At 44.9% G+C, this 20,563-nt stretch overlaps 1 protein-coding gene across 2 annotated transcripts in view; it reads left to right on the top strand.

The window, feature by feature from the left end:
• The window catches only part of LOC147631203 (uncharacterized), a 133,826-nt gene that overhangs the window by 80,157 nt on the left and 33,106 nt on the right, over positions 1 to 20,563 (top strand). For both annotated transcript variants that reach the window (XM_086809541.1, XM_086809542.1), the window contains exons 9-11: positions 199 to 341; positions 601 to 767; positions 872 to 1,092. In XM_086809541.1, the coding sequence (XP_086665667.1) occupies positions 199 to 341; positions 601 to 767; positions 872 to 1,092 (531 nt within the window). The remainder of the gene's footprint in view (positions 1 to 198; positions 342 to 600; positions 768 to 871; positions 1,093 to 20,563) is intronic.

Raw genomic sequence — 20,563 nt, 5'->3', positions numbered from 1 at the left:
TGCTGTGATATTTAGTGCTTGTGAGCTTTTCTTATCAACACATGTGAGGGGGTTCACTATTGGTTAACCCAAGCTGAAGTTACAGTCCGTACCAATGGCAAACATATTTGTGTTTTTGTGTTTATCATGCATACTCTTGTGTGGAATCTTACACAGTCATGTTAGATATGTGAAACCAACATTTTGGATTTTTGGCAGGGACTTCTAGCAGGCATTAATGGTGCAAGACTTGCATCCGGAAAAGGCCTTGTTGTGCTTGAGAGGGAAAGCAGCTTCATTGGAACTCTCATAGATGACCTTGTCACAAAGGATCTGCGAGAGCCCTATCGAATGCTAACAAGGTGAGCACAATCTAGATGTCAGTGGTAGGAGAATGTGGGGGTGTTTTGACTAGAATCTTTATGAAATATTACTTTCTATTATGTATTGTTGATATGGGTTTGATGAGGCATGGAATATGGTTTTGTGATAAAAAATGAAGTTATATGTGTAATGTTATTGCTCATATAACATTATTATTATATTGAATATGTTGTTATGTAACTTATAATATTAATTATTTAATTTTTATTTTTTTAATGTTTTATTTTGTGAAACCAGTCGCTCAGAGCATCGATTGCTCCTACGTGCAGACAATGCAGACAGTCGTCTGACACCGTTGGCACGAGAAATAGGGCTGATTGATGATAGAATATGGCAACAGTACACAGAAAAACAATCCAATATCGAAGAAGAAAAGTTTCGATTACGCAAAGCTAGAATCAGGGGTACTCCTTCACATAGAATATCTTGATGGAGCTTTTTATGAAGTGGGAGATTTGAAGGTCTAACTTCGTGGGGTGTCTCTGACATTTTCTTTCCAATTGTGTAGCAACGGATGCAATAGCAGCGGAGCTGGTGTCCATGTCTGGGCACAGCATCAAGGAGTCGATCTCTTTAGAAATGATACTAAAGCGTCCCTGTGTACATTACAACCTCTTTGATAGATATGGGCTCGGAAACCCTTCGCTTACTGTTCATGAAAAGGAGTGCATTGAGATTGATGTCAAGTATGAAGGATTCATTCAGCGTGAGCGTAATTACCTTGAACAGGCAATCCTCTTTATCTTTTACATTTCATTGTCTAGTGAGTTATAATAGGCATTGCAAGACTGCTTGTGAAGTGTTGGAAATGGTTTTTTTTTCTTTTTTTTTCATTTTCTTCCTTTTTTGTATGTTGGTTTATAAGTAACTACAAGCATCACAAATATCTATCTGATCATCTTCACATACCAGCAGCTTTCTACCCCCTGTAATGCCAGGTGTATGGACAGAGACATGGCCAATCATGAGAGCCGTTGTCTGCCTTCCGTTGTCCCCCGAAACATTGTATCCTCTGTATGTATTCAAGGAGCTGAAATGAGGCATCTATGTGTAGCAGTTGGGCTGAATGATATGATGTGGAATGGAGGGTTTGTTATGAATAAGACGAGACAGCATCAGACTGTCAGCTCACAGGAACCTAGTGTTAGGGTTTGTGGGGCAATGGAAGCTCACAACACACATAGGAAGAATAGAGAGAAAGGGAGAAGTACTTGCATGCATATTCACACAATAATATAATAAGTGACAAGTACAAGTGATAATAATAAACCTAGTCAAGGTATCCTTTCACACCAAATGTCAAGGGTGAAAAACCCGTCGGACAAAAGTTCCCCTAGAGTTAGTGGCCTATTCACATGCAGCACTACATGTCCTCGAATCCCCCCTATAGTGGTAATGTGAACCTGGACAAGGATGCATATCACTCTTTGTAGGAGAGTAAGCCTAAAGCTTTGCGGAAAGCTTCAAATTCTCTGGAGGCAATGCCTTGGTAAACAGATCTGCAATGTTATGTATAGAGCAATAGATTAAAGTGATTTCCCCTGCATGAAGCCTCTCCCCGACATAGTGATAATGTATTTTGTATGTGCATGGAAATTTGGATTCCGTGCCACTCACATCACTTTGGTTGTTAGTGAGAATGCGAGTGGGTGTTTGCTGACACTCACGAAGATCTGCAAGTAACCTCCGCAGCCATACACAATCACTAGTAGCAGTGAAGGTTGCCCTGTACTCAGCCTCACAAGTAGATGTGGCAACAGTGGGTTGTTTCTAACTCAACCAAGATATGCATTAGTTGCCAAGAAAAAAATAGTTCCCACTGGGTGTCATAGTCTCTAGTCCAGTTTGAATCACTATAAGCATATAATTGCAAGTTGTCTTCGCCCTTGGATAAAACAAGCCAAGACCCAGGGTGGTCTTGAAGATAGCGGAAGATATGCTTAAATGCTTGCCAATCCTTAGTACCTGGAGTGTGCATAAGTTTGTTGGACTGGGAAACACGAAACTGAATATCTGGTCTCGTATATGAGACAACCAACTGCTTGGTTGCACGCACTCATGTCATAAGGCTCTCTGCATCATACATACTCAATTTAATCCCTAGTTCTACTGGGGTAGAAATAGGCTTACATCTGAATGCCAAACTTATGCAGGAGCTTTTGTATGTACTTGGATTAAAGCATCATAATGCCGTCGTCTGTTTGCACAAACTGCATGCCCAAATAGTAGTGGAAGAGACCCAGATCTGACATCGAACGAGGTCTTTAATTCAGCTTTGAAAGCGGTAGTTGCATCCTCACTATTCCCGGTCAACAGCATGTCATCCACATAAAGTATGAGCAAAGTAAAACCCCTTGATCCTCTTTAACATAGAGGGTGCCCTCAGTTGGAATGTTTCTGAAACCTTGGTTATATCTTTTCATATCAAGCTCTGGGAGCTTGTTTAAGACCATAAAGAGCCTTCCGGAGTTTACATACTTTGCCTCCTTGGCCAAGCACCACAAAACCAATGGGTTGACTCACATAGTGCTCATCCTCTTGAGTCTCATAAGAGTCTGGCTCATCTTTGTCATAAAGACTACTCATGCAGGCCACTTCTGCATGTTCTCTAGCATTTTTGGAACCAGCCCGTGTCTTGCTATGAAGGGGAGTGGAGAGTTTACTCTCCTGGAAAGTATGGACCAGCCAAGGAGGTACTGTTCTAGCCTCTTCCAAAGCTGTCCACTCTACCTGAACTGATTTATCTAGGTCGTGATCTGCAATGGGCTTATTTTCAGCACCTACATGCTGTCCATTAGGCATTTCTAGTGGTTGGTTTGCTTTGACATCTATGCCTGTAATTTACACCTAACCTTTCAAGAAGCCATGCAACAGGAAATCAATGTTAGCGAGAAAAATAGTACATGGGATCTAGTGGACTTGCCTCATGGCAAGAAGCCAATTGGTACAAAGTGGGTTTATAAAGTCAAAGAGAGTCTAATGATACCATTGATAGGTACAAGGCCAGACGTGTTGCCAAAGGCTATGGCCAGCAAAAAGGCATAGATTATGATGAGACTTTTGCATCTACTTCACGATTGTTCACTATCAGATGTGTTGTTGCTTTGGCTGTCCATCATGGATGGAAGATGCATCAGTTGGAGTAAAAGCTACAGCTTAGTGCGTGGCTCCTGAAACTGTACCTGTGAGCACATCCTCGCTAGACCTCCTAGTGCTGCATATCCTCTAGTCAATCTGGCCTTTGCTGCCCCCCTCATGGAAAATGTGGGCCCAGTGAACACCACTCCAAGATATGTGTATGAGTCAACATACTCCACTGTCTCCTGCCCATATGTGAAAATAGGCGCTGATCTCCAGACCCATTGAGCTATAGTGTTAAACACCATAACCTTGGTCTTACCAAGGTTAACTGAGAGCCCACTGTCTTGTGCATAAGCATGTAAAGTATCCAAGTGCCTCTGCATACCCTCTGGTGAGTCTGCTACTATAAGCACAATATCATCAGCATATAAGAGCAGAGGTATCCAAATGCCAGCCAACTGGGCTCCTCTGTCCCCTCGTGTCCCAATATAATCAGAGATCTCATCAATGTATAGTCCAAATAGAGTCGGAGAGAGCGGGCAGCCTTGTTTCACCCCTACTGGCTGGGAGAGACCCTCTGATGTCCGCACCTGCCCAACTACCGTCTCATAAAGTGCCATAATACCCCAAATGAGCTCACATGGAACCCCCAAGTCTTGCAGCCTGCGCATCAGTCTAGCTCTGGGTACTGTGTCAAAGGCCTTGCGGAAATCCACAAAGCCACAGTAGATCCTCCTCCCATGTGCTCTGCCCTCCTCAATGATAGCCCTGAGGGTAAAGATATGATCCAAAGTAGAGAATCTCCTCGTGAAACCGGCTTGTCCCTGAGCTCGGACCCCTTGTCTCTCTGCCCATCTGCTCAACTCATGCTCAAGAGTAGAGGCATATAGCTTGGCCAGCAAGTGACCAATCATAATGGTGCGGTAGTTAGTCGGCAGGCTCGGATCTCCAGACTTGAGTACCGGCACAATCGTGGAAGTACTCCAAGTCCCAGGAAACCCCTCACACATGGCTCTATTAAACATGAGAGCTAGCAAGTCTGCAATCATATCTCTAGCATGTATGAAATGCTCGGCTACAATGCCCTCATGATCCTGTGCCCTCCCTGTATGCAATCTGTTGATGGTCCTCCTCACCATCTCTGCTGTGAAGAAGGTAGAAGTGGGTGGACAAGGCTCTGGAGGGTTCGGTAGTGGTGGCTGCTCTGGTACTGTGTTGTAGAGGGAGGCTGCATACTCGCCCCATGTATCTGGAGAGGTAATGGCCGGAGGCGGGGGGTGCAATCTAAGCAATCTCCAGGCCTCCCCAGAATCCTGACTCAAAAACAACTGATAGATGTCTCTCTCCAGCCGAGCTAAGAATGCTCTCTTCTTCCGCCGAATGAGGGATCGGAAGATGATGCATGACTGTCTATATGTAGAAACACCTGTGTGGCCACCTCTCTTTGTAGCCGGGCTGTGAGCTCCCTACAGTCATCATCATACCAACTATTCTGGGGCATGCTCCCAGGACGTGGTCGTACTATGGGCTGCGTGTGTGGGAAGGCCATCGCTGTATGTAAAGCCTCTGTCAGGTCTGTGTGAACTCTGCTAATGGCCTCTGTGGATCCTCTGCACTCAACAAGCTGTAGATCTCTGCAGTGTATACTCCATCAGTCTCTCTACAAAAGGTATATCTCGGGTGATAGGAGGACTGCCTAACCTGGCGGGTACTGTAGTGGAAATCCACCGTAAAGGAGAGAAGTGCATGATCCACCGTAACTCCGATGGGCCTGGGGCCAATCGCAAAATCCTGGATACTCGGGATGAAGGTTGGCGAGGCTAAAACATAATCCACTTTGCTGGCCCCATGTCTATGTGGAAAGCAAGTAAAGTCACTGGCAAGTGGGTACCTCTCTAGGCCATTTAAAATGGCCAGCCCATGTGCAGTCCCCATCTCCAAGAGGTATCTCCCATGCTCAGTACACTCCTCATCCTGTGATCTCCGGGTCAAACACATCTCCTCCACATCTATCTCTCTCAACATCTCCTCCGAAGTGTCAAAGAAGGAGGTCTGGTACTGAGCCGTTCGAGCATTAAAGTCCCCAAGTATGATAACATCTCCCTCCCTGGAGAACTCCCATATGTCCTCATCTAGAATCATATGTGGAGATTGCCCCTTGGGCGGTGCATAATGAGATGTGCTGGGTGGAAAGTAACATATAGCAATGTATAGGGGTCTACCCTCATCTGCCCTCACTTTGACCCACATGTACCTTGCGCTCTCATCACGGCGCATAACATGGATGAGTGGCTGAAGCTCCTCTCTAAGAAGAATTGCAACTCCTCCGGATCTGCGACCACCATGCTTTGAACGGGCCTCCTGTCTACAAGTCGTCTCCCATCTGTATCCCGCGACTCTCGGTAATGTGCTGCCTGGGGCCTGATGTGTCTCCGAGTAGAAGATGATGTCCCTATCTCTGAAGCTGTCCTCAAAAGCCCCCACATCCAGTCTCAATGCTCCGTTGCAGTTCCATACTACAAGTCTCAGACTGGTCCCATAGGTCTTGCACCGTCAGGTGGTGCATCTCTCTAGTATCACCACTCTGCCTCCTGTGTAAAATGCTATCTTCCCTTTTTCTCTGGTTGCCCTAATCTCCGGCATGCACTCCCTCATATGTGCTAGCTGTGCCAAGGTGAGGTCATCTCGTAAAAAGATGCCCGTTTTCTTAAGGGCGGAGCGCTTGGCCAAGAAATCCTTCTTGGCCTCCAAGGTGGGAAAGCGTAAAATGAGAGCTCTCTCCTTCGAGCTCTCTCCTCCATTCTTGTCTTTCTTGCCCACTCTCCAAGCCCCCGTGTGTGTAGGGTTCGCGGATCCTGTGTGTAGAGCTCCTAGGATGATTACCACTCCAGCCATATACTGTTGTACTCACTGTAACTTTTGTACTCCCCCATATTCATGTATTCATGTATCCATGTACTCATGTACCCCATTTTGACTAGTAGCATTAGCTTCCCACTCTCCCTAGTTGTTGCTTCCGGATGCTCCCTACTGATGTATTGTAGGGCTAGATACTTACCTTCAGTCCTTTCTTTTCTTTTCCAGATAGTGTATCAGATGTCACATGGTTGTAACTTTGGTCTCATAGGTCACTTTGGCCTTTTGAAGACGTTAATACAACATTTCATTTCATTTCACTTCTCTCTCTCTCTCTCTCTCTCTCTCTCTCTCTCTCTCTCTCTCTCTCTCTCATTGATTTCCAGGACCAGCATTGCCTAGGCCTCTTCTTGATTGAGCTCTGCAGACATAGGGATACGTTCTTGAGAGAGCTTCGGCCCTAGCCACCCTGCCCCCTCCCTCACCAGTTTCTTCCAGACCCAGGAGGTGGAGGACACCGATATAGTGGATCTTGTGGACCCTCCACGAACTGCTCAGGACCTACCTCGCCCGAGAGGAGTTACCTCGGACCGAGCCTCCTCACTCTAGCGTGCCCGATGCCCCCGGCCTTGGCCGTCGGCCACGATCACCTCATCAGCTCCAAATACAGGACATTCTCCACCGCCATCGAGCTACCTTTCCATGTGACATAGCTGAGGGAGACCTCTTGGCCATACTCATTAGCCCCATGCTTGTTATTTTGGAGAGTGGTATACAATCTACTCCGAGCTGATGCTGCTCTCATGTTTCTATGTTCTTAGTATTTCCATGATGAGTTCCCATGGACAGTTTTGTATCACCCAAGTGAGATAGCTATGTTTATGTTTTCTTTTTGTTTTATTTTCCGTTCCATGATCCCCATTGGGTCTTTAGTAGACTCTTAATATATCTTTCTTTCTTTCTTGAATGCCTCACATAGGTACACTCAAACACCTGTAGCTATTATCTCATACTTAAACACTATAGTAGCAATGCTATTAAGCTTGAAAGTGCCACTCAATGATGTTCACAAATGCGGCTACTCATAGATGAACTCCTGATTAACAAGGCAATAAGAGTTCCCACTCTCAACCTTCATCTAATTATGAGTACTATTGCATAGAACAGAGATTTAACATATACAATAAGAGCACTACTCCCTCTCTATTGTATCAACATCTCTCTTGACCTTACCAAGGTTTCGAGAAGACACTACACGTAGATATTATTAAATAGGAAGAAATAGAACTTAGAGAATGCATAGGAGAAGATTATCCCCTCTAATTATATAATTCACATAGGATTAAAGGGCATGATTAGAGAGACGAGAAGCATAATGTGGACGCCAACACACAGTCAGCTCCACACATAATACTCTTCACAAAGAAGGTAATGTTGGATAATCATGAGGACACTAACAAATAGTTAGCTCCTGCTAAACAACTTTACAATGAAAATTATTAGGGTGTTAATTAACACATAACTAACTCCCATACAAACACAACTTCTCACAAATAAGATGATAATAAGGACATTATTACAAAGTTAACTCCATAAAAGAAACATCACAAAGAGCTTAATAAAGAGCTAAACAACTCCTCACATAGAGAGAGCTCCCACGGAAGATAGCTCTGATACCATGTTGGAATGTAGAGAATTATAGTAGCAATGCTATTTAAGCCTCAAATTGCCACTCAATGAGATTCACTACTTTTTCATCTCTATAGTGAGGTTTAAGCCTCTATGTGAAGCTTTTAGATCTATAATGAGCCTTGGATGTGGAGCTTGGGAAGTAGCAAGGAAGTTCTTCTTGCTATGGAAGGCTTTGAGAAACTCCTTTTATCTCAGACATAGCTATGGTTGGGCTACTATGGAGCTTGCTTGTGTTAGCAAATCTGAAGGTGCTACTCTTTTTAGGTGAAGCTACAAAGCTTGCTGATGGAAGGCAATGTGCAACAGAGATGACGAGCTAACTTGAGAATTGGTAATGGAAGATTATATCCATCTGGCTATGACTCAAGGTGGACTGTCATTAATTGTGGGTTAATATCGGCCATAATAATATCAGGTTGCAAAACTGACCGTGAGAGCCATGAATAGGCAATCAAATATCGAAGGCTTGGTGTCATAGTTACCACGGAACGTCGGTCCGCCTTCCTGGAACGCCGGAACGCCGTTCCGGGCGAAGGCACGTTCCCGGAACGTCCCGAAACGTTCCGATTTAAAAAAAAAAAAAGTTTTGCTTGTAGAAATGTATGTTCATGTCTTGGGGGAGCAAATATTATGAAGCATATTTGGCTATCCGTATACAAAAAGTTACATTTTTTTGTGTCATATGTTGACATGTCATATGACGTGGTGTTCCGCGACGTTCCCGATCCGCTCCCGTTCCTGTTCCCGCTCCCGTTCTAGCATCCGACGTTCCCGGAACGTTCCCGTTCCGTGGTAACTATGCTTGGTGTGCAGCAGCATTGATTGCGGGGCTAATGCACTGTAGTGGACCCTGGTGGACATTTGGATCATGGCCTGGTGCTGAGGTGCGCTACAATACTACAAAGGAAAGATTGGGCCCGCGCATGGAAGTGCGGTTGGACTCCATGGAGAACTGGTCACCTGGTCATGCCTACAGTTGGCTGTGGCATTATGTGCAGAAAGTCGTGATGATATTGCTATACGTGGATGGTGGCCTGTGATGAGTGCCTAGAAGAGATAGTTAAGGGTTGGTGAAACTTGGCGGAGTATATACACGAGCCAAGTGCTCAGAGTCAGAGGTGGCATTTTGCAATAGACAGCTTGTTGGGGGAGGATTTGGCATTGTTATTAGCAGAGTTGGCGTGTCAGTGTGATGGCGGGGTCAGTGTTGAGCTGGGTCCCTATCAAATTGCCACTAAGTTGGGTGCTAAAATCTGCATTGGCAAAAGGTTTACATAGAAACCTTTGTGGTTTTAGAGGGTGTTCCCTTTGTGTTTGTGGTTTTAGAGGGTGTTCCCACACAAAGGTAGTATCTCAATGGACATTTTTTGACCTTTGAACATAATGTCTCACAACATCTTGTGGCAAAGTATACACAATGACATTTTGAAGGTGGTATATGCTCTAGTGTTTTTGGCATAGCCAATGTGCTTAAAGATTTCATTGGAGATCTTGTAAGCATGCGCTTTTGCATATAAATGCTATAGATTCATAATGCTCCTTGGGGCATTCTACATCAACTCTAGTGGTAAGAATCTTCACTTATTTGTTGAGATATTCTCAGTTTTTGGGGAATCGTCCTGGACATTTGAATTGCCTGGTGGTCACGTCTTCTTGTACAATGACTGTGTCATCTATGCATGCTCTAAGGCATGTGTGGAGAGATGGCAACTTGGTGTCATGGACGACCCAGTACCTTCCTCGATTTTGTGTCATTATTTGACTGTGTTGAGTAGATGTTTATTCTCAGCATGGCATAAGTAAGATATGTGTGTGTGAGATTTACAGGAGATTACATGTGTGTGATTGATCTTAACAAATGTTGTCAACATGGCATGCATGAAATGCATGTGTGACATTAGTTGGGGATTACATAAATTGCCAGTGTTCATGTAACCTTGGAAGTTGGTGGTAACCTTATGGTTGATGTAATCTAATTAAGCCAGTGGGCACCAACTATCACTGAGTGTGATGTGTGAGTACTTGACAAGCACACGTGCATGGTATGGATGCTTAATCAAGAGGGAGTGTTAGAATCTAGGTGATTTGGCATCCATTGTGTGCATGTGTGCACATTAACATTAGGGACAAGTTGACAACTTATTGGAGCCTAGGGATGGAATAATAGACATGAAGTCTAATGTTATTCTCTTGCGTAAGTGGCCAATTACTAATGGGAAAAGTAAAGGCTAGATGGATCTAGACAAGGGCTGGGAAGTAGGCCCTTGATATCTTTGCTTAGGTCTTTTTTTCTTTTTTTCAGAAAGGAGACTTCTATTTAGTATGAAAAAATTATACAAAATGGAGATTTCACACCAAGCAAGGTGGAGATCTCAACCAATGAGGAGCCCTGTGCTGCCAATAGGGTTCTGAATGAGAGAATGTGAAAAAGATACCAATGTCCCACTCTCTCATAAACTGGCTGCGCTTCCTCTCCGCAGCCCTCGAAGATCCTTGGATTTCGGCCCAGGTAGCCATAATGGGTGTGAATAACATCACTCCAAATCCTGCAAAGACACTGAGAAACAAGAGCGGGAGTACCCTCAATGGCCTCAGTGCATCTAGCCTTCCAGATATTCTAGGCTGAGATGCTAGCAATAATCTCCCAAGAGCTGTCTAACCTCTGTGCCGGAGGGACAAAGTGTGAAAGTGGCAAATCCTGAAGACAACACTGCCGAGCAACTCCTTGCCTAACCATAATGGCCAAGCTCGTGTCAGTCCCCTCGAATCTCACCTGAGGCCCAGACTGTGTCAACCAAATGATAGAACCAAAAGAAATGATAGCATCCCTCTTAATCCTACCAAAGAGGTGTGCAATCGCAGACCAAACCCTCTGTGCTTCCCTGCATTCCCATAAACAATGGTAAACTGACTCCGAAACTCCTGCACATCTAGGGCATGCTGGGCAAGCACTAGTAACAGACCTCCACTGATTGGTGGCCAAACCACCATGAAGAGAAACCCAGATAAAGGAGGAGATCTGACTTCCTATAAGAATGCCACAATCTTTGCCAAAATACCCTTTGAATGTTAGTCGAAATGCCGTAAGATTCCCAATGGGGTGTAAGAGTAGGGACACTCTGATTGTGTCCCAAGATAAGATGTCTAGCATTCCGCACCGTATAACTGTAAAAAGGCATGCTTTTCAAAGGGTTACAAGCATCCTGGGGGGGGGGGGGGGGGGGGTCGGGGGGTCAACAAGACCTGCTTCCCTAACCTGTCAACAAAGACCTGCTTCCCTAACCGGCCAACAACTCTGATTGGACGAATCTGGGGGCCCTCAATAAGGTCCTGCACGTCACATCTCTCCAGCTGCCATCCATTTTGTACAGAAAAAAAGACCGGTACATCATTCTCCCTAGGCAAGGGGATACCCATAACCTGAAGAGGAACACCTGTCCCAGAAAAAACCCCAAACCAAGAATGATGACGGCCATCCAAGAAAGATCCAGTAATCCAGTGGTTGGGAATGGCTGCATGAATCTGTGCAATCCTCCGGCTAGAACCTCTCAAATGCTGCGTGAAATCCAATCTCTGCACCTCGGTGAGGCTCTGAAGCCTCTTCCAAGCGAGCACTATGGGGCATAGGGTCTCCCAGCCAGCCCAAAGAATATGCGTAGCTGTCCCAAGAGGCCTACCATGCACATCTAAGATCAACTCATTCCACAGAATGGGCTGTCGGTTAGCTTCCTGCCCACTGAACGTGGGGGGATGTGTACCAAAAAACTCCTTAGGCAATCCCAGGCCCGTAGGATTGACCTAACCAGGGGGGATGAAGGGGAGCGGTGAACTGCATCCGAAAAAATAAAGCGTGAGCTGAGAGTCCAGTCACCTCCGTGAACGGGACACACTTTGTGATCTGCTGCATGAGAAAGTCCTTCCACGGCTCACTGCCTGGAAGAAAGCCCCTAACAACAAGCTTACAAAGCAAAGCCTTACATTGCACCTTAGGGTCAATGATTTTCAATCCCCCTTCCTGCTTAGGCTTGATAATGGTTTCCCAAGCAACTTTGGCCTTGGTGCGTGCATTTCCATCAAGCCCTGACCAAAGAAAGTTCCGAATAAGGCGACGAAGCTGGCCAATGCAGCCCTTATGAAAATCCAGCACGAAGCGATAAACCAAGCCGTGGCTAGCAAAACTTGGTTAACCACCAAAGCTCTAGAGGCCAAGTCGAGCTTCCTCCTACTCCAGTGATGAAGTTTGCTTTTAATGCTTAAGAGCACTAGAGCAAACTGTTGTGCAGGGGAGATGTCAACGCCCACCTGATAACCAAGGTATCTGGCAGAGCATCCTCTCTCAATCCAAATCCTGCAATACATGATCCCCACTGCGCTGAACATCCTTGCATATCGCCCCCTCCAAGTAGAGAGGACTCAACAAAATTATCCTGATCTGAGATATCATCTCTCTGCAAAGATGCATCAGCTAACACATCCCTCTGACCAGAAACATCATCCATCTGTACATGATCCGAGGAGGCCTTCCCATCAATTGCACCAGGGGGGCGGGCGTGAGAGACATCTCACCACACTTGGTGGACTGAAGGACAGGAAGGAACCAAGGGCGGTGGTGCTTGAGAAGCACACTTGCGAGGCCTCCTGCGCCCCAACCCCGAGGGCAATCTCGAGCAAAGTGACCCTGTTGGTGACAAACCCGGCATTGATGGGGTTTACTTGCAATCTCCATACGTTGCTTCAAAGGGCCACAAGGGCCCAGAAGCAAAACATAGTCCTCAAAGAGCTCAATGTTACGGGCAAGAACCATGACCTTGGGGATAGCATCCGCCCAGGCAGTGACCACCTGGGCAGAAGATGTCGGCAAGGCGTGGAGAGGGGGCACTTGAAGAACCAGGCCAAAGGCAGACTCGATGGCCTCTAACATAGGCCAATATGCGGGAGGATGACCTGGGAATCTGAGAGTAATCAGGAAACGGTTCCGGTCTTCCTCAACAGGGTCAAAATAGCTGGAGTAGGGAAGAAAGAATATCTTCCTCGGGCCCAATGGCAAAGGGCTGTCCTTCAAAACCTCTGAGGCTGCGTCCTCAGAATCAAAATCCACTTGGAAGAAACCTCTTCCAAGCAACCTGACATCTCGAAAGTGTGAGGCGAGGTCGGAGGGCAGAGCCGCCAGGACCCAATCCCGAGCATGGAGACGGGAAGGGTATCCAAAGATTCTGGCAATGAGGGTCGTTTTGGAGTCTTTCTCGATTTCGGTGTAGAGGACCGCGAGCTCGGCTTTGGAAAAAACAATGGTTTGCCCAGCCAAGGGAGATTGATTAGCCATGATGCTAATCAAAGAAAAAGGTCTGGATGAAGAGCAATCCGAACCAAGGGGAAGAGGCAGGCAAGGAGGCGGAGGAAAGGAAGGGAGGGTGGGAAAGGGGCAAAAAAAACAAAAAAAACAAAAAACAAAAAACAAAAACAAAAACAAAAAACAAAAAACAAAAAAACAACAAAAAAAACCCATCAAAAAAAGAAAAAAAAAACAAAAAACAAAAAAACAGGTGAAGAAGGGCGGGGGAAGGGCAGCGCAGCAAAGGATGCACAGGAAGGAGGGGAGGCGGAGAGAGGAGGGGAAGGGGTGCAGACTGGATACAGCAGCTGGAGGAAGAGGGGCGGACAGAAGCAGGGGCGAACAGTGGGGGAGGAAGGAGGGGGGGTGGAGGAAGGATGGGGGCGACACAGTCGACAGAGGGAGGTTCGGGGAGCTCGCAGGTCTCCGCTACCACCGCCCAATAATATTGAATACCATTCTTTGCTTAGGTCTTTGGGAGGGCTCTTGGGGCTTATATAAGTTGTACCTTTCTTTGTGAATATGAGCCAGTTTGATAGGTCTTTGTGACCTTCCTTTGTGGAAACACTTGTCCCAAGCTTACCTCTTTGCTTGTCACTACGTGTTAATCTCTTGCTTCACTTCTAACTTTGTGCTAGTTATGTTTTTCTTAATGTTCCTTTGATTATGTTGATTAGAATAGCATTAATCTTTGAGGTTAGGATTAAGCTTTGTGCTTGTGGCAATTAGGGTTTCACTCTCTATTGCAATCCCTAGTATTCCAACAAAGCAGGCACTGGCTAGGGCACTGGCAGCAAGTAGGACACAGTACGAAAACAGGTATGGCAAGTAATTAGTCATCGGCAATCTTTCTCACATGTAAACTTCAGTAGTTGATTTGCATAGAATGAGTCAACCGAAGGGGGGAGATGTGCGTAGATACGTGAGGAGGAAGGGGGGGTCGTGGGACAGGTTGGTGGAGAGGAGGTTTGTTGGGGTCTAGCCTTTTTTTTGCCATGTGGCAAAGCCCACCAAGTTCAATGATGACCACCTCCATTAAGTGCCCACACATTAAAGTGGTTTACCAAATGGGGTGCCCAAAGTTTAGGTTGCCCACACATGGCCTTTGGGCTCCGGCGGGCACAACCCCATGGTGGTTGGCGGTCTAGACTTTAATTAGGTCGAATGTCCAAAGGTTATGAAACCTTTTTCCAATAATTAGAGGGTTAAATAAAATACTTACCACCTCTTCACATGCCCTAAACCATGTCAGCATTTAGAGCATTCACATGGTTCATGTGTGGGCGTCCCCTGAACTGGGCATTTCATAGTAGGCAGTCACGAGAAGAGAGAGCAATATGTGCGCAGGTGATAGGCTAGGTGGTGAGTGGGCGGTTCAGTTTGAACGAGTGACCAAGAGAGGCTTGGGTGACCATAAAGAGAAGAGGTAGGTGCTCATTATGGGTATGAAGGAGCCCTAGCCACTGTTAAAATTAGCACCGATCCAAGATATAGTGGCTCGACTAACTGTTTGCGAGGGTTCATTGAGCAGGTGAAGGAGCGCCAGTGCTAGGTGTGACGTGGTGTCGAGCACTGAGAAGAGTTGGGAAGCAGGTAGGAACGGATGACACCACACCACAGTCTGGTAGCTGATCGGCTCAATGTTGCTGCTCCATGGTGCCGACTAACCACCACCACTATCACCACCATCCTGAGGCACCAAACCCGCCTCATGGTGCTGAGTAACTACCACCACTACCACCATTGCTGCAAAAAACTACCAAAGTCCAATCCAAAAGTACTCTTTCTAGCACATGGGAATGCAACCAAGGCAAAGAACAAAGACTGCCTGGAATAGGTAGAGGGGCCTCCTGAACCTCTAATGAAGTTTTTGAAGAGCATCAAACCCCCATGTAATAAAACCCTGTATGAGTTATTACGCTCCATAATCTTGAAGTATTGGCCAATGTCTATGTCTAGAGACCCATTTATAAGTGGCAAAGCAGTTCCATGTTGCCTCTTTGAACTATGAATCCTCTTTCTAGAGAGAACTAGATCTTTCTTGTAGTCTTGAAGAAGAGCAGATACAATATTATTTGGATCATCCCACTTGGGCTGATTCAAGTAGGGCTTTAAAGCTCTGATAATCTCCTCAATATTCCACATGGATAAATTCAACAAAGGTTTAAGGAACCTGATGAGGGCCATTGAAACTATCTCACCTTTGTTAGACCTCATAGTTTTCAGATCCTTCTCGGTGTAGTTGAGAAGATGAGATTTGAAGAAAATCCCATTGTCTAGTAGTGTTTCCACACTTCTCTCCCTCTCTAAGATCCGAGCCCTTACACGTTTATCACTTGATGTTACATATTTGCTGAAGAGATCTTCAATGGACTCATCTTCATTCATCCCCATCTCTCTCTCTCTCTCTCTCTCTCTCTCTCTCTCTCACAGTTGTATCCAGACACATGCACACTTTTTCTTTTGTTTCTTTTCTTCCGATGACCGGAAGAACACAGTTGTATTATTTTTTGTCTCATAGGCCGACTTTGGCCTCTCGTAGACGTTAATATATCTTTCTTTCTTTCTTTCTTTCTCTCTCTCTCTCTATGAGTACCTGTTTAGTTGTCCTGTAAAAACTTCTCTCTCTCTCTCTCTCTCTCTCTCTCTTTCCACCTGCTTGGAAAACCTATGTGATAATTTTAAGTGCACTCTAATTTTTTAAAGCTTGGGCGCCCACAAGACTTTACCATGCCAACCTAATGGTTCGAGTAGTGTGTGGTATTGAGCTTTGTACTGTCTGAGCCACCAGAAATAACATACATCTTTTAAAAAAAGGACTTTACCACGTATTTAAAGAAAAAAGAGGAGTCACATGCAACAACCACGCGCGTTTTTTTGGTCCCGCTGAGGGCGGATTCAGACTCATGCCTTCGAAAAGATATGACTATGAAGTGTGTTGTTCACACAACACAGTAGCCAATAATAATAATAACTTTTGCGATGCCAATTAGTCAATAGCACTTCATTGGTTGAGTGGAAAAGTGCCTTGGCTAGGGCCCATGAGGTTCCAGGTTCTTTTCTATTTCATACTTTTTTCTTGTAAGATAGCCGTAAAATTTTCGGCCTCACTATTCGGTCACCTAGGTTTTTTTCAATAAAAAGACGACCATTGATGTGGAAAGCGTGCTAATCCTTTCTTGCCAACTCATTACTCACCACTCTTTTATCTCTAGTTTGAACCACACCTTATTTTGCAATAGGCCTTGCTTTTGTTTAGGAAAATTCACCCCCGTGGGCAGGTTTGCTAGAGGGGGTGAATTTTCCTAAATAAAAGTACGCCTGCTGTTAAATAAGGTGCGGTTCAAACTAGGGATAAAAAAGTGGTGAGTGATGAGTTGGCAAGAAAGGATCAGCATGCTTTCCACATCAGCTCGGTTATCTTTATAAAAAAAACATGGGCGACGTACTGAGGTACAAGGTTAATTTTTGATGGGTTGTGCCCTTCAAAGTTGACAGGTTGACCTAAAATATGGAAGTATTTTACAGTTTTAGTATATTTTTTGACAAGCACCTCAAAATTTTGCAAGTAAAATACGGCCAAAAACCCCAAAAACGGGCATGTATTTTACTTGCAAGAAGCATCCTTGCTGAGGCTGGGAATCTGATGACTATCTTACAAGGAAAAAGCGTAAAGTACATAACTAGAACCTCATGGGTCCTAGACACGGCACTTTACCACTCAACCAATGAAGTGCTATTGATTGATTGGCATCGTGAAAAGTTTTTTTAAATCTCGGCTGTCGTTTTATGTGAATGACACACTTCAAGGCCATATCTTTTCGAAGGCATGAGTTTCAATGCATCCTAAGAAGGACCAAAAGAACGCGTTGTTGTTCCGTGTGACTTCTCTTTTTTCTTTAAATAGGTGGTAAAGTATTTTTTTTTGCTTTTTGAGATGTATGTTGTTTCTTGTGGCTCGGGCAGTACAAAGCTCAATACCACACACTACTCGAACCGTTAGGCTAAAACCTGGTTGGCATGGTAAAGTCTTGTGGGCGCGCAAGCTTTAAAAAATTAGAGTGCACTTAAAAATATCACGCAGGTTTTACAGGCAAGTGCGAACAGAGAGAAGTTTTTACAGGATAGCTAAACAAGTGCTCTCAGAGAGAGAGAGAGATGGGGATGAGTGAAGATGAGTCCATTGAGGATCTCTTAAGCATGTATGTAACATCAAATGATGAACGTGTAAGGGCTAGGATCTTAGAGAGGGAGAGAAGTGTGGAAACACTACTAAACAAAGGATTTTTCTTCAAATCTCATCTTCTCAACTACACCGAGAAGGATTTGAAAACTATGAGGTCTAACAAAGGCGAGATAGTTTCAATGGCCTTCATCAAGTTTCCTAAACCTTTGTTGAATTTATACATGTGGAATAGTGAGGAGATTATGAGAGCTTTAAAGTCCTACTTAAATCAGCCTAAGTGGGACGATCCAAATGATATTGTATCTGCTCTTCTTGAAGACTACAAGAAAGATCTAGTTCTCTCTAGAAAGAGGATTCATAGTTCAAAGAGGCAAGATGGAACTGCTTTGCCACTTATCAATGGGTCTCTGGACATAGACATTGGCCAATATATCAAGATTATGGGACGTGATGACTCACACAAGGTTTTATTACATGGGGGTTTGATGCTCTTCAAAAACTTTATTACAGGTTCAGGAAGCCCCTCTGCCTACTCTAGGCTTGTTCTTTGCCTTGGTTGCATTCCCGGGTGTTGGAAAGAGTACTTTTGGATTGGACTCTCGTAGTTTTTCGGTGGAGCAATGGTGATATCGTGGTGGTTACTTGGCACCATGGGTGGACGGGTTTGCTAGAGGGGGTGAGCAAGCGTGGAAAGGCACCAAGACGTGAGTCTAAAGGGGAGTAGAAGTGAACACCATGAAGTGCGGCAACCAAAATGAAATGACGAGCAACACGATCAACGGTTTTGGAGCTGGCAACGGCCAAAGCAAGGAAATGGGCAATACTAGTAAGGAAGGCGCTCATTGGGCTGGCCTAGAGAGGTGGCAAGAATTCTCATGCGGTACCAAAAGGTCTGTGCACACGTTGAGACCTGGGAAGGGGGAGTGAAGGAAACTTGACCCCTTCTAGGATCCCCAGATTTTTGCTACATTGTAGCAGTCATGATTGCCTATTAAACTAACGAAGCGTAAACAGAATGTGAGTAGAGTAAGCCTAATGGAAAATGAATTGAATGACAAGAGAGACACTTACATACACAACACTCCGGTTTGCACCAAGCAAAAAGATAACTTTTTCATTGCAAAAAGGAATTTTTATACAACTATAGGGCTTTTTACACCCATTTGCATATGCCATAAACTCACACCCAAATCTCTCTCCTCTTATTACAACCAATGTTCCAACTCATAAAAGTGTGCATTTGCCCGTACTACAAATGGATATATCTCTCGTTCCTGGAACCTTAAATACAAGGTCTTTTTGAGCGTGGAATTTGCTTAGTGGGAAGCTTAAAATCGAGATCCTTGACAGTGGGTTCCATGACGTGGCCTCAGTATGGGCAACATGAAGCTCCTTGGCCTCCCATACCTTGGCACGAAATAGGGGTGAGCAACTTGCATGGCCAAATGGTTACCCCCCCCCCCCCCCCCCCCCCCGCCCCCACTTGCCCCCCCACCCCCTCCCCAAAGGCTTCTAAACAATTGTCTTGAGCTGAAAGTCTCCAAATATGCCTAAAGAAGTTGTGAGTAATTTCTTAAGTAATCTTCATCAATCCATTTCGCGTCGTCGATAGGGAGATAGTGCTTGAACTTCAGAAGGTATCGCCTGGAAAGCTTACGAGCAGGAAGCTTTCTCACCTTGTGAAACACAATCTTCCAGGTTGAAGAACTTTCTCTAGCTCATCAACCTCTGGTGGTTCTTCTATGACAGGCTCTTCTGGGTTTGGCCCTACATACGTCCGCAATAGACTCATATGAAAGGCATTGTGAATCCTCCAATGATCAGGCAATGCAAGTCGGAAAGCAACCTCATTGATCTACTTGATCACCTTAAGATGTTTGTAATACTTGGTAGAGAGCTCAGGGCATGCTCCGTTCTTATCTAGGCCTCTTACGGAGTCTTGCTTTCTCAAATTTCAGCAATACCCAATCATTCTCTTCGATGCCCACCTCTCTTACATGCTTGTCGGTAGCCGTCTTATGCGTATCCTTTGAACGAGCAATGGCTGTCCGCTTTTGTGCAAATGCAACTTCGAGATCTCTGACATGCTCATGTGCTACAACAATCTCATCCTTATTGTGGGGGATGGCAATATCACTTTGCAAACTCTACCAGCACTAGATACTTCTCCCAAGCTGTTTTTTGATTTACAACAAAGCATTTGAGGAGATCCAACATAGCAAATTTGCAGCCTCACTCCAATATAGCATTTGAAGAGATCCAACATAGCTAAATTTGCAGCCTCACTTTGCCCATCCGTTTGGGGATGATAAGCTGACAAAAAGTCCAACTTGGTGTCCATATTGTCAAACAGAGCTCTCCAAAAGAGCTCGTAGTCTTGGGATCTCTATCCCCCACAATGGACTTAGGCATACCATGGTGTTTGAACACTTGTGCCACAAATATTTTGACCACTCAGGCTTAATGGTCTTTCTGACCGGCAAGAAGTGTGCTTTCTTGCTAAAACTGTCGACAATGGTGCAAATAGCATAATTGCCTTGTTGAGTAGGAGGAAAACACATGATAAAGCCCATTGCAATACTTTCCCATGGCTGTGAGGGAATAGGCAACGATTGAAGAAAACCTAGATCCGTTTCCCTATCAAACTTGACCTTTTGGCATGTGATAACATGCGTGTAGTAGGTATGATACCTCTATGTCCTATATAAAGAGGAGCATGGCACTCACCTATAACCTTTCGCCTCGTGTTTGACACAACGTGACAAGACATAGGCAATTATCCTTTATGAGATACTCCTCTTTGATCACATAAGAGACATGTGCATGACCGACCAGTAAATTAGTTGATATATGCCCAAATTCAGCATCTGTATGGTACATTTCACGCATGGCAAATAAGTCCCCATGTGAGGCAACTGATAGTGCATCCACATATGGTTTTCTTGGTAATGCATTTGCCACCACATTCTTCTTTCTTGGAGTGTGCATAATCTGCAAATGAAACATAGACAAGTTTGCCATCCTCATATGCTTCTCCGAAAGCTTTGTTTGCA

The sequence above is a fragment of the Cibotium barometz genome, chromosome 15 (genome assembly GCF_041138505.1).
Source record: "Cibotium barometz isolate CiBa-2024 chromosome 15, ASM4113850v1, whole genome shotgun sequence".
In the NCBI taxonomy this organism is placed as follows: Eukaryota; Viridiplantae; Streptophyta; class Polypodiopsida; order Cyatheales; family Cibotiaceae; genus Cibotium; species Cibotium barometz.
Note: the sequence above shows the minus strand (reverse complement) of the source record. Positions and strands in the feature narration are given on the sequence as shown.